General features: G+C 36.0%; 2 protein-coding genes across 6 annotated transcripts; both read left to right on the top strand.

Annotated features, from left to right (window-relative positions):
* The first annotated feature begins 459 nt into the window (after window positions 1–459).
* LOC116106809 (constitutive photomorphogenesis protein 10) lies at window positions 460–6,790 on the top strand. 4 transcript variants are annotated; one of them, XR_004124360.1, is made up of 5 exons: window positions 460–707; window positions 2,865–3,234; window positions 4,181–4,254; window positions 5,842–5,963; window positions 6,386–6,790. XR_004124360.1 is itself a non-coding variant. In XM_031393125.1 (4 exons), the coding sequence occupies exons 1-4, from the start codon at window positions 506–508 to the stop codon at window positions 6,481–6,483; spliced, it is 522 nt and encodes a 173-aa protein (XP_031248985.1). In that variant the 5' UTR covers window positions 460–505; the 3' UTR covers window positions 6,484–6,790. The 4 variants fall into 4 exon arrangements, 2 of the variants coding, with proteins under 2 accessions (XP_031248985.1, XP_031248986.1); XR_004124361.1 differs by lacking the exons at window positions 5,842–5,963; window positions 6,386–6,790 and adding an exon at window positions 3,307–3,398 and having other exon boundaries at window positions 4,181–4,229; XM_031393125.1 differs by lacking the exon at window positions 2,865–3,234 and having other exon boundaries at window positions 5,842–5,989.
* Window positions 6,791–10,636: 3,846 nt separating this feature from the next.
* Window positions 10,637–16,193, top strand: LOC116106805 (probable acyl-activating enzyme 18, peroxisomal). 2 transcript variants are annotated; one of them, XM_031393121.1, is made up of 14 exons: window positions 10,637–10,942; window positions 11,471–11,600; window positions 11,724–11,983; window positions 12,095–12,296; window positions 12,389–12,429; window positions 12,638–12,766; window positions 12,934–13,007; window positions 13,092–13,312; window positions 13,436–13,530; window positions 13,608–13,824; window positions 14,020–14,145; window positions 14,888–14,986; window positions 15,198–15,404; window positions 15,712–16,193. In XM_031393121.1, exons 1-14 carry the CDS (start codon window positions 10,674–10,676, stop codon window positions 15,823–15,825), a joined length of 2,184 nt encoding a protein of 727 aa, XP_031248981.1. In that variant the 5' UTR covers window positions 10,637–10,673; the 3' UTR covers window positions 15,826–16,193. The 2 variants fall into 2 exon arrangements, with proteins under 2 accessions (XP_031248981.1, XP_031248982.1); XM_031393122.1 differs by having other exon boundaries at window positions 10,813–10,947.
* Window positions 16,194–20,183: the final 3,990 nt, after the last annotated feature.

Consider the following 20,183-nt stretch of genomic DNA (forward strand, 5'->3'; position numbering starts at 1 on the left):
ATTAATTCTTTCTCTTATTAAGTCTTTTTCTCGAAAATAAAAAACATTTTCATTAAATTTAAAGAGTTTATTGGATTTGAATAAAATTTTATTTTTTATATTTAGAATTGAATGAAAATACTCTTTGTTTATATGAAAAATTACCCTTTAAAGTAAATAGTACATTGAGATGCTCTAACATATGTAAACTTGAAATATCAAATTTGTATCCCATTTTATTTGACACTTGATTTAATAGTATCTTCTTAACTGAAATACATAAACACCCTTACATTAAATTGTACTGTTGTGAGAAGACATAAAAGCTCTTATATAACTTAAATACAAAAAAATTAAAAAAGTATATATAAACTTTAAAATTACTTACATATCCTTATAAAGGTGAACATAATAACCAGGATGATTGATAACTTTATAAATGTTCATTAATTGAGAGGCCTCTATGACTATAAACTTGCACAAAATTCAACTCATGAGGTGAAACGGTGCGCATTGAGTTAAAGCGATGAGCAGCATAGGAGGGAGTGGAGTTCTGGGAGGAGGAGCTTCAACTTCATCATGGGTCTCTACGACGTCCGTTTCCGCTTCAGGGAAGAGAATTCAGAGAGAAATGGCGGAGCTCAACTTGGACCCACCTCCAGATTGCTCTGCTGGACCCAAAAGTGACAATCTTTACAACTGGGTCTCCACCATTATAGGCCCTACTGGTCTCTTTTCTCTCTTTACTCTTTCTTTCATCTCTTTTCAGTAGTGGGTTCTTCACTTTCTTGTTTTTGGTGCTCAAAGTTTTCATCTTTTTTGGGTTTGTTTGAATTACTGTTAGTTTAAGTCTTGTAGTTTTAAGTTGGAAGATTAAATGGTCTCATTTCTCACTTAACAGTTTGTTTGATCATTTTCTTGTAATGGGTTGTTTAGTTTGTTGTGTTTTATGCTCAAAGTTTTGTCTTTTGTGTGTTTTGTTTGATTCATTATTAGTTTTAAGTTGGAAGATTAAATGCTCCAACTTCTCTTAACACTTAGTTTGATCATTTTTTAGTAATGAGTTGTTTAATTTTTTGAGTTTTATGCTCAAAGTTTTGATATTTATTGGGTCCTGATGGTATTATTTCAGTCTTGTGTTTTAAGTTGGAAGATAAAGTGGTCTCATTTCTCTCTTAACAATTAGTTTGATCATTTCTTAATAATGGGTTGTTTAATTTCTTGAGTTTTATGCTCAAAGTTTTGATATTTATTGGGTCCTGTTTGATGGTATTATTTCAGTCTTGTGTTTTAAGTTGGAAGATAAAGTGGTCTCATTTCTCTCTTAACAATTAGTTTGATCATTTCTTAATAATGGGTTGTTTAATTTCTTGAGTTTTATGCTCAAAGTTTTGATCTTTATTGGGTCCAGTTTCATTCAGTGCTAGTTCAGTCTTCTGGTTTTGAGTAGGAAGAATAAATGTCTCACTTCTCTCTTTACCACTCTTCTTTCACCTTTCATCTTTTTTCAGTATTGGTCTCACTTTACTCTTTCTTTCATTACACCAGTGGGTTCTTCACTTTCTTGTTTTTTGTGTTTTATCTTTTCATCTCTTTTGGATTTTGTTTGATTTGGGATTAATTGAGTCTTGTAGTTTTAAGGGGGAAGAATAAAGGGGTAGAATAAGTGGTCTAACTTCTCTTTTAATACTTTGATTGACCCTGTTTCCTGATGGATTTGTTCAGTTTCTTGGGTTGTAAGCTCAAAGTTTTGATCTTCCTTGGGTCCAGTTTGATTCAGCACTAGTTCACTCTTGTGGTTTTTAGTAGGAAGAATTAATGCTCTGACTTAAGGAGTATCACTATCAGTCCGTGGCATGTGTGCTACATCCTCTCTCTTTTTTCAGTAATGCACTTACTTTACTCTTTTCTTTCATCATTTTCAGTAGTGCATCTTCAATTTCTTTTTCTTTTTTTGCGCTAAAATTTTTCATTTTGTTTGATTCAGCGTTAGTTCAATCATGTAGTTTTAATTGGGAAGAATAAGTGGTCTCACTTTTCTCTTAACACTTTGTTTGATCATTTTCAAGTAATGGGTTGTTTAGTTTTTTGTGTTTTATGCTCAAACTTTTATATTTATTTGGTCCAGTACTAGTTCATTCTTGTAGTTCTGAGTAGGAAGAATATGTGTTTTGTTGTGCTTTTATGTTTATGTTATGAACTTTTTAAGTAATGGGCTGTTGAGTTTATCGTTTTTGATTCTCCAAGTTTTGATCATTTCTGGGTTTTGTTTGTATCAGTATCAGTTTAATCTTGTATTTGTGGGTCAAAGATATAAGCTTGAAGTTTGTTCAGTTAGTGATTTGGTAATTTGAAGTTCCTGCTTTGCTTAATTTTTTTAGCATGAGGTATAATCTCTTACAAAAGAATTTAACCCCCATAAGCACTTCCACACCTCTGATCTTCATGCTTTGTTAAACAGGCTAGCCATCTATTCATCTTCGGATTATACACAACCTGTCACACATAAAACCATTAGAAACATATAACAAGTTCATTACATAAATATAAAAGCACAACACAACACATACAACTAGTCACACATAGCTAATAACTACTCCATTTCTCTCATTTACATACCTCCTTATTTTATATGATGAGAGAATGGAACACACTAGTCATTGACTGATAGTGGTAATCTTAAAAATGAACACTTTTTTATTGTTTGATCTTGTGTCTTGAGGGATGTGCATCATCTGTAGCCAAGCACAACTTCTTCTCTTTCTCCTTTGGCTGCTCGTGTTGGAAATTGTTCTTGCTCTTGCTCGTGTTGATCAATTCTTCGTGCCCTTGTTCTTTCTGTGGATTCTTGATTCTGATCATGTGTTGATAACGGCACTTGGCAGAGTTACCAGCGAACCTTTTGTTCCTCCTAACAAGTGGAGAAGATGGAGATAAAACTCCTTTGGGCTATGTTGTTTTGAAAATTAGACCAAGGGACTATTTATCAACAACTAAGTGTTGTGAATCTGTAGGACGATCAAGGGATCGAAGAATTGCTCACGTGAGCTACTTGGAGGAGTGCAGCAGCGTTGCCATCAAGCTCCCGTTCCTCCTCCTAATAGGTGGAAAAGATGGAGATGAACTTGTGGAGACAAATTCAGGCTGGTTGGGTTGTTTGAAAATTAAATGTGAGGGTGGTTCAGCTAAGAAAGTCCTGAAGTATAAAGTTTTGGTTAAGAGGAGCGCAATTTGCCTGAGTTTCTCCATTCAAAGGTAGATTTCTACTAGAGCTTGTGGAACAATTATCTCTTATATAACAAATAAAATCATTGCTGAAATTAGCAGAAACATTGAGGTCTAGCCAAACCTTTTCAACGATCTTAGGGGTGGAAAGCTGGAGAGAGAGCATGACGTAGTTAAAGCTAAGCTGGTTTAAGGCAAAGCTTCTCTGCTATGCTCGTACTTTGCTTAATTAAGCTAATAACACAATAAGTTGTTGATGATTTTGATAGAGAGGTTTTGTATTTCCTGCTTGAAATGGCTTTCATAAACTCTTGTAAGCAAAAGTTGAGGACTGTGACATTGCTTGATTGTAGCATCAGCTTACCATTGAGGCATGCAATGACCTCATAGATTTCAATTGTAAACTTACAACATTTTATGGCAATGGTTCGTCCTTTTGAATAGTTTGCTTGGAAGGATAAGTGTAATAACCAAAACTAATAATAACAAATCGATACTTTTCAACTCATATTGAATGCGTATTTTGCTTGTGGAAGTTATGTTTAGATATTTTGATATTTAAGACCTTATTGCTTATGGAGTAGTCTGTTAAACATCTTCCTGTACAATTGCACATCTTCTGATGATTTGTATTCCTGTTTAGTTGTCTTACAGTTCTCTGCTTTGGGAACTTTGAAAGTTTGCTAACTGTGTTTTATTTAGGAGTGAATTAAGTGATACTATGTTCAATAAAAATTTCTGGGTCCACTTCATGTTTTTGTTTTTGTTTCTTCTTTTTGAAAAGCATTGCTTCTGTTACAGGAATTTTCCTTAAACTCTTGAATTATGATTTAACTTTTAGTTATTTGAAAATTGTTTTAACCTTGTCTTTTAAGAGTCTGTATTGACTGGACAGAAAGGATGGTTTCAGTAAATAAAATAATTTCTTGTTCATGTATCTAGGATGTTGACCAAATTATTGTTGTTTATGTTTTAGGAACACCGTACCAGGGAGGTATATTTTTTCTCGACATAATATTTCCAAGTGATTATCCATTTAAACCTCCAAAGGTATGCTTAATTATATTCCTGTCATTGAAGACTGCATAACCTTGTTTTCTCTTATTGATCTAAATATATCATGTATCTTTTTTGTAGTCTCCGTATTATCATATTGTGTCATGTGTATTTTCTTGTGGGACAGGGTGGTCTTGATGCCAGGGTAAGATAATATGTCATGCATCGTGTCACCAGCAATCTTATCTCTTCAAGTCAACTCTTGCTTACATTTGATGTTGTAGCTTAGGAATTTTGAAACCGATTTCCCCATTCAACTTGTTCTAATAATTACAGTGTCTAACTATCATGAACCATAAATGCCACCCTGAAGTTTCTGCTCCAGTTGGGTACCCGATATAGTGTCGATTTGTTGAACTTTGCAGTGTCCATCTAGCTATAACTAGGGATGTATACGAGCCGAGCCGAGCAGAGTATCTCGGTACTCGAGCTTGGCTTTTGATGAGCAGTAGCGAGCTCGAGCTTTAGCCGAGCTTAGTCAAGCTTCAATATTCGTGTTCGAGCTCGAGCTCGCAAGTCTGAAGTTGCACTCAAGCTTGAGCCTAATCGAGCTCAGTACTAAAATACTGTATTTTCTCTTTCTCCCCTCATTTTCTCTTTCTTCTTTTCACCTTTCACCTCATTTTGTCACCTCATCTTTTTTTTTTTTCTCTCTTTCTCCCCATCCTCTTCTCTTTCTGCCTTATTCTCTTCTCTTTTCTTACTTCTTCAGATCTTCTCCTTCGTCTTTTTTTTTTTTTCTTTCTCGCCATTCTCTTCTCTTTCTTCTTCTGCTCCTTCAGATTTTCTCCTTCATTATTTTTCTTTCACATTCTAAGCTTGAATGGAACCGAGGATGAATGAAGGTGAAAGAGAAGATGAATGAAGTTGGATTTTTGAAGCCGAAAGAAAAAATCTCAAATGGGTTTTGAGTTTCTGTTTGAGCTTTGAAATGAGTTTATCGTTTTTGTCTGTGAATGGGTCATAGGTGTTGTTTGTAATTTTGACAACTTAAAAATAAAATTTTTGAAATCTTGCAAATTGGCCCCCGAAGCCCGTTTAAGCTCACGAGCTTGACGAGCCGAGCTCAACTCGGATCGAACTCGGCTCCTTACTGTTCACGAGCTGCTCGAGCTCAAGCTCGACTTGACTGGTTTCGAGTCGAACTCGAGCTTACGACGAGCCGAGCTCGAGTAGCTCGCGAGCTACTCGGCTCGTGTCTCATCCCTAGCCATAACCAAAACAAATAGCATTGTTGGAAGGGGATTTGATATGCTTGCAAATATACATGTTTGAGAAAAGTGAGGCTTGTGTGCTGGCAATCTTGGGCTTCTTAAAAATGTACATTCCTACTTTTGATTACTCAAAATACATAAGCCAATCAACACGTGATACGAATCTGAAGTATTCTGCCATGGTGCACAATATAGCGTTCGGCAACTAGCATCCATGACCAGGCAGGTTAGGTTATTGCATGTATGGCCAAATGATTTGTAGATATAATGATGATTTTGGTCCAAGTCTGTGAACTTGTATAAATCTATTTTATCAGATATTGATTAGTGCATGATGTACTTTTACTTAACAAGTATAGATTTGCAGGTGGTGTTTAAAACTCGCATCTTCCACTGCAATGTTGATTCTGCTGGCAATGTTAGTTTGGACATCTTGAAGGATAGTTGGAGTCCAGCTTTAACAATTACAAAGGTGCTGCTTGCAATCAGGTCAATGTTCACAAATCCTGACCCTTGTAAGTTCTTTCACCAGTTTTTATTGACCAACCACACTTTTTCTGTCAAATGGCTGGGTTTCGGGGGCTGCCTGAGGGTGTGGATCACGGACTTGTTTTGTTAAGCGTGCTTTTGTTGTTATTGTTGTCACAACTGTTATTATTTGTTTGGTAGAAGAAGGGTGAAAATTCCCCACTGATTTTTAAAGGTATTTCATCATGCTCGCAAAGATGAAAACCTTGACAAATTCAAACTAAAAAAAAGAAAAAGAAAAAAAGATTAATGACATGAAAGAACGGGAAACATTACCCATCTTGTGAACGTGCCAAAACTTTTTGGAAATGTTGAAATTTAAAATTATCTGCAAGTGACTTGGTCTATTTTTTTGCTCAATGTGAATAATTTTGTCATGGCAGATAATCCAATTGTCCCTGGCATTGCTCACTTGTACTTGGCAGAAAGGGCTAAACATGATCAACTAGCTGCAGAGTGGACACATCGATTTGCCAAATAAAAGAATCGCATGATGAGTTTGGTGAGTATCGTATTATTGTCTTTTCTACTCGGTATTCAACTTTCTTGTAAATTCCTTAGCAGCCAGTCGAATATAATCATCTCAGATCATGCTCATCGCAAATTGTATAATAGTCATTGCGTAAACATCTGCAGACCTTTTATTCAATGTGAACTGTAAAGCCTCGGTGAAACTATCGAATGTTTGATATTTAACCAAGATGTATTAGCTTCATGCAATTTTCTTTTCACCTCATCCGGATGAATCTTGCAAGAGTTTACGAGCAACATCACTCATCAGTTATCAATTATTATGAGTTGATCGTTGAATGTTTATTGAGTAATTCTCTAGTCAAGATGGCTTGATATTTATAAAGTATCATTTCAATTCAATAAGTGAATTTTACGGTATTTAAGTATTGTTATGACAAAATTCATATTAGAACATTTTGATTAAAGAATTTATGTAAGTTCATTATTATTATGATATTTTTTCCATATCAAATGGTACCTTGGAATCCCACTGTTTAAAAATCGGCCCGGTTGGTTTAACTTGGACTCGGGAGCTTCATCGGGTTGGGTTAATATTTTCCTTATTCACCCAAAACCCTATAATTTGGGATGGATGATCGGCGAACAATTGAAGGTGGGACGTTGGGGCTTTGAGAGAGAAAGTGCTAGTGGATGCAATGCTGGCAAATGTTGATTTGGTGAGTGAATCGACCGGAAATCGAGAAAAAACTGGCAGTGACATTAGTCGACGATTGGCAAGGCTATAGGGGTGGGTTGAGGTGGGTTTTGGTTGGGAGGAAGAGGGGAGTATTTTCGGGGTGATGGGGAGGATTGTTGATGTTGATGTCGGTGAGATCTGGCTTGGAATGTTGACGTTAGCGTCGGTGAGATTTGGCTGAAATTGAATCAATTTCGGCCAAATCTTGGGTAGTTTTTTGGGGGAATGAGCTCAAGGGACGATTGAGATTGCATTTGAGGTGTCGTCGCTGCCAACTAGTCGTTGGTCAATTTGTATTTGGTGAGTGTTTGTTAAATTTCAAACTAATAGGGGCTTAACTGTAATTTTTAGAAGTGTATTTATTGAATTTAAAAAGTTTTATCACCTGATTTGACCGATCGGTCAAACTTGTTTAAACCGGTCAACTTTGTTGAGTTTCACCTTGGTTGGATATTAAAACATTGCGGAATCCTAAGATCGGTCAAACTTGTTTAAACCGGTCAACTTTGTTGAGTTTCACCTTGGTTGGATATTAAAACATTGCGGAATCCTAAGATAGAGAAATGTTACCAACTTGATATTGTTTAACAAGATGATAGGCCTAATGGCAATCAATTAGTCGATAACAAATTTTGGCAGATTCTAACAAAAGTTGGTAGAGCTTCCTCGTCGCATCATTGTAGCGTTTATGACTCGAAAATGTTGAACCGTTGAAAGAGTCAACTGCAGGTTTTGACAATAACACAATACCTGCAAACCTAACAATGACACCTAAAAAGTGATAAAATTATGATAGTCTTGCTGTCTTGGGGTGTCAGTTGATATGTTCTAAAATATATGGCGTTGAATAGCTTGAGGGCGTCAAATATTTTCCCCAAATTATTTTTGTTATACCCCGCCACTGCTTACTTTAAAGTTTAAACACTATCAAGAGTTAACAACATTTTCCCACCTGAAATATAACTTAATGACACTTTCCCACCTTTACACTTTTAAAATACTAGTTTATTACCCGAAACATAAATTTGTTAGTAATTAACGTTGTAAGAAAAGACAAGATGGTAAAAAAACAGTTATAAGTGAGGGCAGAATCGTGACAACAACTTAAGAGTTAATTTCATCTTTCAATTTTTAGTTAAAAACACTAAAAACCTTTGTTTCTTTCCTGTCAAGTGTCAACTCCTCCCTTCTCCTCCTCTCTCCTTTCTTTCTTCTTTTCTTATTCTTCTTCTTCTCCTTTTTCTTCTCTCCATGGTTGCTTGGCCCTCACGATGGGTTTGAGTCGCTACATAAAGGCCTCGTGGTTGCTAGATTTTGCCGCCACAAAGCCCTCAAGCTGCAGTTGTTAAGATCCACGAAACTGATAGCGGCGGCAAGTTCAAGAAGATATCCACGAATGCTGCCCGTGGTGTCAAAGGATTGTCATAGTGATTGTGATTCGTCTTCATCGGTGATTGACAATGATGGAGATATTGCGTTGTCTTCATGCAGGAAGTCGTTGCCATTTGATCTAAACTATCTACCATTGGATGATGTTGATTTCAACAGTGATGATCTGCAGTGCACCGCTTTATGTCTCTGTTGGTGGTGTTTGTTAATAGATTTTTGTTTTTGTTTTTGTTTTTGTTTTTCTCTATTATGTGGAAAAAAATAGAAAAAAAAAAAAGATTAAGATTAATTGGTCTTAATTTTATGAGTAAGATGATGATGATGATGACGACATTATGTCTTAAAGATTGGTGTGTGGTTTGTAGATGTTTGGATTTGCTTGATTAATGGAGGCTTTGTGAAGAATCTGAAAGATGGGAGGGATGGTGATAGATGGTTAATTGAGTCTATTGACTTGATATGTAATAATAAATAAAGTTTTAATTCAAACAGTTAAGGGTAGTTTTGTCTTTATACTGAATATTATGTTTTTAACCTAAACTATTAAAAGAACCTAATGTTTGGGTAGTAAAATAGTGTTTAAAAAGTTTTAGGGTCGGAAGCATCATTACACCATTAATCGGGTGGGCAAAGGCCATTTACTCCACTATCAATTATCAAAGTTATGCGGTAGAACTTCTACCTAAAAACAGATAAACCCATGCCCCCAAAATAAATTTCTAAAAATTTTTGGCATTGAAGACAAATCTTTTAATTTGTTCTCTTTAATGTAACAATAGAGAACTAAATCAAACATACATAACATCCAACTGTAAATATTTATCGTTCACACTTTGAGATAATTTTGAGCCAAAATCCAGTCACTCTCACTCACACTTTGAGATAAGAGTATCAACTATACATTCATATCAAACCGTAATTAGATTTATTGTTCATACTTTTTGAGGTTATTCTGTCTCGTGGCGATGGATAAGGGGGTAAAATGAATAAATTTAAAGTAGGGGAACTATGTGGAAAATTTACATATAATTTTACTTTTTTCTGTACAACAAATCGTAAGAGAAGGCAAAGTACATTTGTATTCCACGTGGATCAACTAACCAACGCGTTCCCCACCTACTACAACATCCAAGTATGCAACTACCGCCTTAACATATGTTTTGAGTTTTAACTTCAGCTGACGACTCAGAAAAACAAAAACTTGAGAGAGAGAGATGGGGATGAACATTAGTGAAGTTGGTGTGGAGGGCTTAGTGCAGGCTGGTTTGACGGTAAACGAGGCCAAGGAGTTTGATGAGATTCTGAAAGAAACACTGAGAAGAAGCAAAGGGTTGGGGCCAAGAGAGGTTTGGAGGGAGTTGGTGGCTCAGAAAGTGCTGAAGCCATGGCATCCACATGGGCTGCATCAACTTGTGTATTATAGTGTGTATAATGGTTGGGATGCCTCTTCCAATGGACCTCCTCTTTATTGGTTCCCTTCAATGTAAGGTTAATTTACTTGTTAAACTCTTTTGTTATAATCTTTGTTTGTGAAAGCTTTTGTTGTTTGACTTGTTTTGCAATTTGGAGTTAGTGTTGATCATGTNTTTGGCATTGAAGACAAATCTTTTAATTTGTTCTCTTTAATGTAACAATAGAGAACTAAATCAAACATACATAACATCCAACCGTAAATATTTATCGTTCACACTTTGAGATAATCTTGAGCCAAAATCCAGTCACTCTCACTCACACTTTGAGATAAGAGTATCAACTATACATTCATATCAAACCGTAATTAGATTTATTGTTCATACTTTTTGAGGTGATTCTGTCTCGTGGCGATGGATAAGGGGGTAAAATGAATAAATTTAAAGTAGGGGAACTATGTGGAAAATTTACATATAATTTTACTTTTTTCTGTACAACAAATCGTAAGAGAAGGCAAAGTACATTTGTATTCCACGTGGATCAACTAACCAACGCGTTCCCCACCTACTACAACATCCAAGTATGCAACTACCGCCTTAACATATGTTTTGAGTTTTAACTTCAGCTGACGACTCAGAAAAACAAAAACTTGAGAGAGAGAGATGGGGATGAACATTAGTGAAGTTGGTGTGGAGGGCTTAGTGCAGGCTGGTTTGACGGTAAACGAGGCCAAGGAGTTTGATGAGATTCTGAAAGAAACACTGAGAAGAAGCAAAGGGTTGGGGCCAAGAGAGGTTTGGAGGGAGTTGGTGGCTCAGAAAGTGCTGAAGCCATGGCATCCACATGGGCTGCATCAACTTGTGTATTATAGTGTGTATAATGGTTGGGATGCCTCTTCCAATGGACCTCCTCTTTATTGGTTCCCTTCAATGTAAGGTTAATTTACTTGTTAAACTCTTTTGTTATAATCTTTGTTTGTGAAAGCTTTTGTTGTTTGACTTGTTTTGCAATTTGGAGTTAGTGTTGATCATGTTACAGTTAGTTGTTTGTTGGTTTGACATGGGATTCAATAGCATTTTGCTTGAGTTAAAGTCTTAAAGTCACTTGTTTTGCTCAATATAGGTATGTAATTATGTTCTGGGTTTGTAGAAGAGTTATTGAGATCGAATCCTAATTATACCAAGGCGGCGAGGGGCTTGTTTTAGATTTTTAATTTTGAAAAAAAATGAAGGCATGTGGTTGATCTCTGCTGCTATAGTGTTGATTTTAGATTGAACAAACATGGGTTGTCAGGGAAGTAGATTATGTGTTTGTTGCAGATATGCACAGGAGTGTGGTTTGAATTGGATATTTTTGAAATTGATCATGCATTTTGGCTATGTTTATCTCAGTATGTTCACTACTGCATCAAAGTTTGTACCTCTTCTCCTAACTGATTAGAATGCTCTTCTGATGTCAGAAATCAATCAAAACTTACTAATTTAGGACATGTGATGGAAGCTTATGGTCCAAAACTTTTAGGCACATTGTACAAAGATCCTATAACAAGTTTTAGCCTCTTTCAGAAATTCACAGCTGAACACCCTGAGGTAAGTACTTTTATATTGATGCATTTATAGTTTCATCCAAATGTAAACTAAGTGCAATATTTTGTTTTCAAGTTGAAGAAACTGTTTTGTCATCTTACTTTTGCATCCGGTAATGGTTTTCAGGCTTATTGGGCTATAGTCCTAAAAGAGCTTTCGGTTCAATTTCATGAACCCCCAAAGTGCATTCTAGATAGAACTGAGAAATCGAAACCCGGTGGAGTTTGGCTTCCAGGTTCAACTTTGAATATTGCTGAATGCTGTTTACAACCTACAAATCATCCGAGAAAAGAGGATGATAGTCTGGCCGTTGTGTGGAGAGATGATGGCTGTGATGACTCCCCTGTTAACTGTATGACATTAAAAGAACTTCGAGAACAAGTAATGTATGCTCTCCCGTATTATCTGCAGTTTGACTATATTATCTGATTGTAATGTGGGCCTTTGTTTTGGTTATTTTAGACTGTTTATTGATATGTTTACAACATGAGTTGCAGGTTGGTGGCTAATGCATTGGATGCCACATTTTTGAAGGGTGATGCAATTGCAATTGACATGCCAATGACAGTTTATGCCGTTATTATCTATCTAGCAATTGTACTTGCGGGATTTGTTGTTGTATCAATAGCTGACAGCTTTGCACCTAAGGAAATTGCTACTCGTTTGCGGGTGTCAAAAGCAAAGGGTATCTTTACTCAGGTGATCCTTCATTACTGTAGATCCCCTAACAGACGAAGGATTAGAATTACTGAAGTATATGAAATTGATATCTGCCTTCAATTTATATCCAGGATTTTATACTGAGAGGAGGTAGAAAGTTTCCTTTATACAGGTAAAGACATACCTTTCACTGTCTATACAAGATGTTGCATTTTTAACTTTTGTTAGCAAGTTACCACTTTTAATAATTAATACTCTCTTTTAAAATTCCAAGTCCACTCTTCTTTTACATAGTTCTATCTTTGTTTACATCAAGGACTTGAAACGTCTTCTAAGTTTACTGGTTGCATCAGAAAAGCTATTTTTGTTCTTTTTTGCAGTAAAGTCATAGAAGCTGGTCCAGTTAAAACTATTGTGCTCCCAGCCACTGGACATGATGTTGGCATTCAACTAAGAGAACAGGATCTATCATGGACACATTTCCTTTCCAGTGTCCGTCACCTTCCAAGGTGATCTATACTCTTATGTTTGTCCGTAAAACAAGTGTTACTATATTGAAAGGGTTCATCATCATCATTAAATTTCCAAGAGAAATATCCAAAATCTTTTTATAGTTTCACCAATTAAGTTGTTTGAGATTATGTCAATGAATGTAACGAAGTTCTCTTGGTGGCAGACCAAAGCATTACTCTCCAGTTTATCAACCAGTAGACTCGGTGATTAATATCCTTTTTTCATCTGGGACAACAGGTAGAGAAATCAGTTAATCAAATGTATACTGTTTGGTTATATATTGAGATTCTGTTTATCAATTACTAACTAGTTTATCTGCAGGAGATCCAAAAGCAATTCCGTGGACTCAACTTTCTCCAATTCGATGTGCTTCTGATGCATGGGCTCATATTAATATTAAAGTTGGAGATGTTTACTGCTGGCCAACAAATTTAGGATGGGTGATGGGGCCAATTTTACTATTCTCATGCTTTCTAAGCGGTGCAACTCTTGCACTCTTTCATGGATCTCCTCTTGGCAGCAGTTTTGTAAAATTTGTTCAGGTGACATTTTATACTCCCTTATTCTTTTATGGGTCTAAAAACTCATCGCTTACTGCTCGGTGAACTGTTTTTGTACTTTCTTAGTCTTGCTTCACGTATTTAATCTTCTCTATGAATATTCAGGATGCTGGAGTGACTGTTTTGGGTACAGTTCCAAGCTTAGTAAAAGCTTGGAAGAACACCAACTGTCTGGAAGGCTTAGACTGGACAAAGATAAAGTAATTTTCTCTTTCAACTTCAAATTTAAATGTGTACTTGTAATTCAAAAGAAAGATGACTTACAATAATTGTGCAGAACATTTGCCTCCACTGGAGAAGCTTCAAATGTTGATGATGACCTTTGGCTTTCTTCAAAAGCTTACTACAAACCCATTATTGAATGTTGTGGAGGCACAGAGCTCGCTTCATCCTACATCCAAGGGAGTCCGCTGCAGCCACAAGCATTTGGAACCTTTAGCACTGCATCATTGACAACTGGATTTCTCATTCTTGATGAAAATGGAGTTCCTTATGTAAGAACATCTTCTCAATAGGACTGAATTGAATTTCTTTTACAAATCTTGCAAGCCAAAGTGTATTTTCATGACCTAGGTGACATGTAAAAGTATTATCATAATCTTATAAATGAATAAGTGGGAGTCAGAATGATTGATGTGAAGGTTTGTTTTGTATATGAGTATATTTGATCTTTTTCACCTATGTGACAGCCGGATGATCAACCATGTATTGGTGAAGTGGCTTTGTTTCCTCTATACCTTGGAGCAACTGATAGATTGCTTAATGCTGATCATGATAAAGTTTACTTCAGGGGAATGCCAACGTATAAAGGAATGGTATGCTTACACCTGCCTTTCACAATTACTTTCATAGAGACATTGTTCAATGCTTATTTCTGTCAATCTTTTTTCTTTGTTTCACTTGGGGATTGGGGGGTGTCTTATACCATGTTGGCAACTTATCATCTATAGATTATACTTTATGTGATTTATTGGCTGAGTTAACCACTGGGGATTCTCTTGGGGGCTCAGGTTGGAGTCTCCAAGTGCCAGTGGTATTTCTGCGGCTAATATTTAAAGTATACTATCTTTTGGACATATGCATTATTGGAGTCTGGATTATATTTGCATTATTGGAGCCTGGATTAATGCCATTGGTGTTAGTTATGCTTTATGGAAGTTTAAAAAGATAGAGATGCAAACAAGTCTGAAATTTGATTATAAGCAAGTCATAGTGTAATTTGATAGTAAGCAAGTCACAGTATAAGCATTAACTTGTGGGATAAATTACCATTGCTGAGCCATTAAGTTGTTGCTATTCTTTTTTCCCTCTTTGCTCGTTTGTGATGTTTTTCTGCATCAAGGGCAAGATGCAATTAGGTCTGGAGTATAGAGGCATTAGGTCTATCCACCTCAGTCATAGCTCTGCATAAAAGCTTGGTTAAATTAAAAAAGGTCTCTAAATTTGTCCCTCCCTTTATCATAATGTATAGCTGTCAGAGCGTAATCAGATTTTTATCTCTAAATACTATTAACCAGAAACAGAAACCTTGAAGTAACTTAGCCTATTTATTGACAGTGCCTCAGGAGACACGGAGACATCCTTAAGAGGACTGTTGGAGGCTATTTCGTTGTACAGGGCAGGGCTGATGACACCATGAATCTTGGAGGGATAAAGGTATTACATTCTCCTTTCTTAGATGGGAGATGATGAAGCAATTCTAAGCTGATTCAAAGTTTAATTTGTGGGTGAGGTTTGTGACAATAGAAGTCAAAAACTGGTTATGTTTGAACAGGCTTGAACTTGTTATACCACCATCTCTTTTCTTGAATCTGTGGGGCTGGATTAATTTATGAATTGTAATATATTGTATTTTTTTGGCACGCAGACAAGTTCTGTAGAAATTGAGCGTGTGTGTGACCGAGCTGATGAAAGTATCTTGGAGACTGCTGCAATCAGTGTAGCACCAGTAGGTGGTGGTCCCGAAGTGTTGGTTATATTTGTGGTACTAAAGAAAGGATACAACCGCCAACCAGAAAAGCTCAAGATGACATTCTCGAAAGCCATCCAGAGCAACCTCAACCCTCTATTTAAGGTTTGATGCTCAGGATATATTTTATTCTTACTATAGTTAATATCATGCATATCTTCTTTACTACTGCTGAATCATTCTAGACTGTAATTTTATGGCATTCGAAGGCACAGATTCTAAGTTAAAACGAGCACTCATTACAAAACACTCTGTTAAATCTTGATATCTGATAAATCATGGTTGATTGGATTTAAACTCATGCCAATGCTATGAAAATTGTATATTAAAGTTACGTACAAGCAGTAGGCTGTGTTATGCTTTGAGTTGCCAATATGGATCTTTTCCCTTTTTTTTTTCGGTGCATTACCAGGTAAACTTTGTGAAGATTGTCCCAGAGTTTCCTCGAACCGCATCAAACAAGCTACTGAGGAGAGTTCTAAGGGACCAAGTGAAGCATGAGCTACCCGTTAGGAGCAGAATGTAGAGAAGCTATGCAATTGGTAGCCATTGGTTTGAAAATAATGCATGAAAGGGTTACTATAATGTTTCTTGATATATAGTTTCTATATCTTGTTATAAGATCGTTGTTGGAGAGTTGCAGATTGACTATACTCAATTCATAATTGAAATAAAGAAGCTATGTGTATAGATGAAAATGCTAGCCTTACTCACTTCTCTTACTCACTTTTGTTAAAATGACATATGGTACCCGTACTATGTTTATGGTACTCGTACTATGCTTTATATTTATAAAGGTGAGTAAGAGAAGTGAGTAGGGAAGTGAGTAAGACTAGCATTACTCGTGTATAGATTGACAGAATGAGCTAATTGATTACTATATTAATGTTGTTATTTTGGTGTGGAAATAAGTTTTACGTTGCTTCAGGTTTTGGGGTGCAATTTGCTACAAGTTTTGATTTAATATGATCATGAAGAAACAATTACAATCAATATCAATTTTATTTATTTATTTATAAGTTACAGTTTAATAGAAGAAGAGTCTCAATTAGGACAATTGAATATTAAATATCCAAGGCTTAAAACATAATTGCAAGGTTTAAGTGGAAGCAGAGGAAATCTGTCAGCAGATTTCCTGAAAAGGAATCAATCTAAGGAAAATGAAAAACATGTAAAACATAAAGCACATGTATCATGTTCTCTTATCTGCATGAAAATCCAATTGTTCTTCAACTACTTTCTTGATCTCAACTTTTTAAATAGATAATTTGTTTAACTGAAGACTCCATAAGGCAAAAACTTGATAAAGAGAAATATGGGAAGTGCATTAGTCAAGCAAAAATGCTATATCCACCGAAAGTTTGGTACCGAACAATTGCACCGAAACACGTGGACGCCACCACATTGGACGATTGAACACTGACATAAATGGACGGCCGTCCAATGGTTTCAGACGACCGTCCGAAACCGTCAATACTTCTTGGACGGTCGTTCATAGTGGAATGGACGAGTGTCTATAAAAAGTTGTATAATTAAAAAAAAAAAAAAAAAAAAAAACAATGGACTCTCGTCCAAATTCTATGGACGGTTGTCCATAAAGCATAGTAGATGGACGCCAGTCCATCTTCTGTGGATAGTCATCCATCTTATAGGGACGATCGTCCTCAAACGATGGACATCAATCATCCATCTTATAGGGACGATCGTCCTCAAACGATGGACTGCCGTCCATCGTTTGTGAATTTAAAAAAAAAAAATAGTTTTAAAATATAATGGGGACGATTGTCCATCTGTTGTGGACAGTCGTCCATCTTGTAGGGACGGTCGTCCACACTAGATGGACTGCCGTTCATCGTTTGTGAAATTTTTATTTTTTAAAAAATTATTTTAAAATATAATGTACATAATATGGATGCCAGTCCATCTAGTGTGGACGACCGTTCCTTGTGTATGGACGCCAGTTCATGTATTTTGGACGACCGTTCATACTAGATGAACGCCAGTCCATCTAGTGTGGACAGCCGCCTAAAGTACATGGACGACCGTTTGCATTACATGGACTGGCGTCCATACTTTGTTGAAAAAATATTTTGCTTAATATTAATGAATGGCTTGTCTAATACGCTTCATTTGTAAGCGCCAATTTTTTTTTTCTCTTCTCCTTCTCCTTCTCCTTCGTCTGCGTCATTTGTTTTTCTTCTCTTCTCCTTCGTCTGCGTCATTTGTTTTTCTTCGCTTCTCCTTCAACTGCATGTTGTGTTTCCTTGCTTCGACGCCGGTTTCTTCCTCAGCAGCCAAGCAGCAGCAGCAAGACCTCTTTTTATGGAGATAACCAAGAAACAAAAATAAGGATATCAAACCTTTTAAAGCTCAAAATTTTTTGTTAAGGTAAAGAATTTTTGACTTATTTTATATATTTATTTAGTTTCATATTCTATTTTGGATTGAATATATGTTTGATAGATAATATTTGTTGGCGATTGTTGTGAACTAGATTCGTGAACGCAAAAACTGGTATTAGTTGTGCATGAAATAACGGAATATGGAAGAGTCCAGTTTGCCTCGTTTCAATGATGTTGAGGTAAATTGTGTTTGAAACTTTTTTAAATGTGCTGTATTGTATTGTTTATTATGATGTGTTGTATTAGCACATTCTAATTTTTTTTTAAAACCATTGAATCAGGAAAATGAATGTGATGAATTCGAAGATACGGGATGTGCAGAGGAAGAAGTGGAGCCTCATATTGGAATGGTGTTTGATTCAGTTGATTGTTTGGTGAAGTATTACAGAACGTATGGGAATAAAATGGGTTTTGAAGCAATGCTATGTATGTCAAAGAAAGGAGATGATGGGGAGATGAGATACGTGACAGTGGCGTGTTCTTGTTCTAGGAAGGAGAGAAGTAAATGCAGAAATACCTTGAAAAAAACAACCTATTGCAAAAACAGATTGTCAGAGTTGGATTAGTGTAGCTTTGAATGGTGAATACAAATGGGAAATTAAATCAGTTGTGCTTGAACATAACCATGATCTTACAAGTCCGACGAAAATAAGATATTTTAAGGTAAACTGAATGATACAACCTTTTGTGAAAAGGAGGCTTGAAGTTAATGATCAGACTGAGATTAGACCATGTAAAAATTTTCAGTCATGTTCAGTTGAGGCATGAGGTGTAGAGAATTTGACATTTCTACAAAAAGATTGTAGGAATTACATTGAAAAAGTTAGAAGGCTACGACTTGGAGTTGGAGATGCTTCGACAGTACTAGAGTATTTTATGAAAATGCAAAAGGAGAATTCAAATTTCTGGTACATGATTGATGTAGATGAAGAGAGTTGATTAAAGAATATGCTATGGGTTGATGCTAGATGTAGGGCCGCATATAAAGATTTTGGTGACGTTGTGACCTTCAACACAACGTATCTGACGAATAAGTATGATATGCCATTTGCTGCTTTTGTAGGGGTTAATCATCATGGACATTCGACATTGTTAGGTTATGGGTTAATTTCACATGAGGACACAAAGACATTTGTATGACTATTTCGTTCTTGGCTTGAATGCATGTATGTTGCTCCTAATGGAATTATCACTGATTAAGATAAGGCCATGCAAAATGCAATTGAGATTGTTTTCCCCGGTACAAGACATAGGTGGTGTTTATGGCATCTAATGAAGAAACTGCTTGAGAGGTTAAGAGGGTATAACGAATATAAAACTATAAAGTTTATGTTACAAAATATTGTGTATGATTCGTTGACACCTGAAGAGTTCGAAGAACGGTGGAACAAATTCATTGATATGTATAACCTTCATGAGAATAAATGGTTATCTGGATTGTATAAAGAAAGAGTACGTTGGGTGCCTGCATTTGTTAAAGATACTTTCTGGGCATGTATGTCTACTACCCAACGTAGTGAAAGTATGCATGCATTTTTCGATGGATATGTAAATTCCAAAACAACATTGAAACGATTTGTGGAACAATATGATAATGGACCGCGAGATAAAGTGGAAAAGGAAAGGGAGGCTGATTTTAGATCTTTCAAGTCTTGGATACTATGCATAATTAATTACTCTATTGAGAAACAATTTTAAAATGCATACACAACTGCAAAATTTAACGAGTTTCAAGAAGAGATTGCGGGGAAGATTTATTGTGAATTATCTTTTTTGAAAAAGTCCGATTTGTATGAGGAGTATCAAGTTTTAGAAGATTTTTAGTTTGGAGATAGTAATCGGCGTGTTCCCTTTCTGGTATACTTTGAAGAAAGTTCATGTGATATTCATTATAATTATCATTTGTATGAGTTCAAAGGGATTTTATGCAGACATGCCATTATTGTGTTGATTCATAAAAGGGTTTCACATATTCTAGATAAGTACATTCTACGGCGTTGGAGGAAAAACATAAAAAGATGTCATACGAAAATCAAGGTAAGTTATAATAGGTGGAGCACAAACGTTGAAGGACAACGTTTTGAGAAGTTGTCTAATCTAATGCTGACAGTAGCTGATATGACATCAAATAATGAGAAAGACTGTAACATGTTGATGGAATTGATGACTGGCATGAGAAATAAGTTGGAGCAGAAGGAAAGTGAGGGAGGACTTGGTAGTAAAGAAGGGGACAATCCTCCAAAAGAGGGGAATAGTAAAATTATTAGTCCACGAGTAGCTCGCAACAAAGGTCGTCCTCCATGCAAAAGAAAGCAATCGAAGGTTGACGAAATTGTACGTAGGGCTAAAAATAAAAAATTGCGAAAACAAACACCTGGTATGAGTTATACACCCATTTTGACATGATATTTGTTTTTTAAACATTATTTACTTATTTGAAGTTTATAATAATATTTACTTGATTATTAATGTGTTTTGTTAC

Source organism: Pistacia vera, unplaced genomic scaffold (assembly GCF_008641045.1).
Source record: "Pistacia vera cultivar Batoury unplaced genomic scaffold, PisVer_v2 Contig522, whole genome shotgun sequence".
In the NCBI taxonomy this organism is placed as follows: domain Eukaryota; kingdom Viridiplantae; phylum Streptophyta; class Magnoliopsida; order Sapindales; family Anacardiaceae; genus Pistacia; species Pistacia vera.

Bases quoted from the DNA above. Each gene is read 5' to 3' on its own strand.
- LOC116106805 (XM_031393121.1), top strand. From the start codon at position 10,674: ATGGGGATGAACATTAGTGAAGTTGGTGTGGAGGGCTTAGTGCAGGCT. The intron at 12,297-12,388 runs GTGATCCTTCAT...ATTTATATCCAG, and splicing joins CAAAGGGTATCTTTACTCAG to GATTTTATACTGAGAGGAGG. The intron at 13,531-13,607 runs GTAATTTTCTCT...ATAATTGTGCAG, and splicing joins TTAGACTGGACAAAGATAAA to AACATTTGCCTCCACTGGAG.
- LOC116106809 (XM_031393125.1), top strand. From the start codon at position 506: ATGAGCAGCATAGGAGGGAGTGGAGTTCTGGGAGGAGGAGCTTCAACT. The intron at 708-4,180 runs GTCTCTTTTCTC...TTTATGTTTTAG, and splicing joins CACCATTATAGGCCCTACTG to GAACACCGTACCAGGGAGGT. The intron at 4,255-5,841 runs GTATGCTTAATT...ATAGATTTGCAG, and splicing joins ATCCATTTAAACCTCCAAAG to GTGGTGTTTAAAACTCGCAT.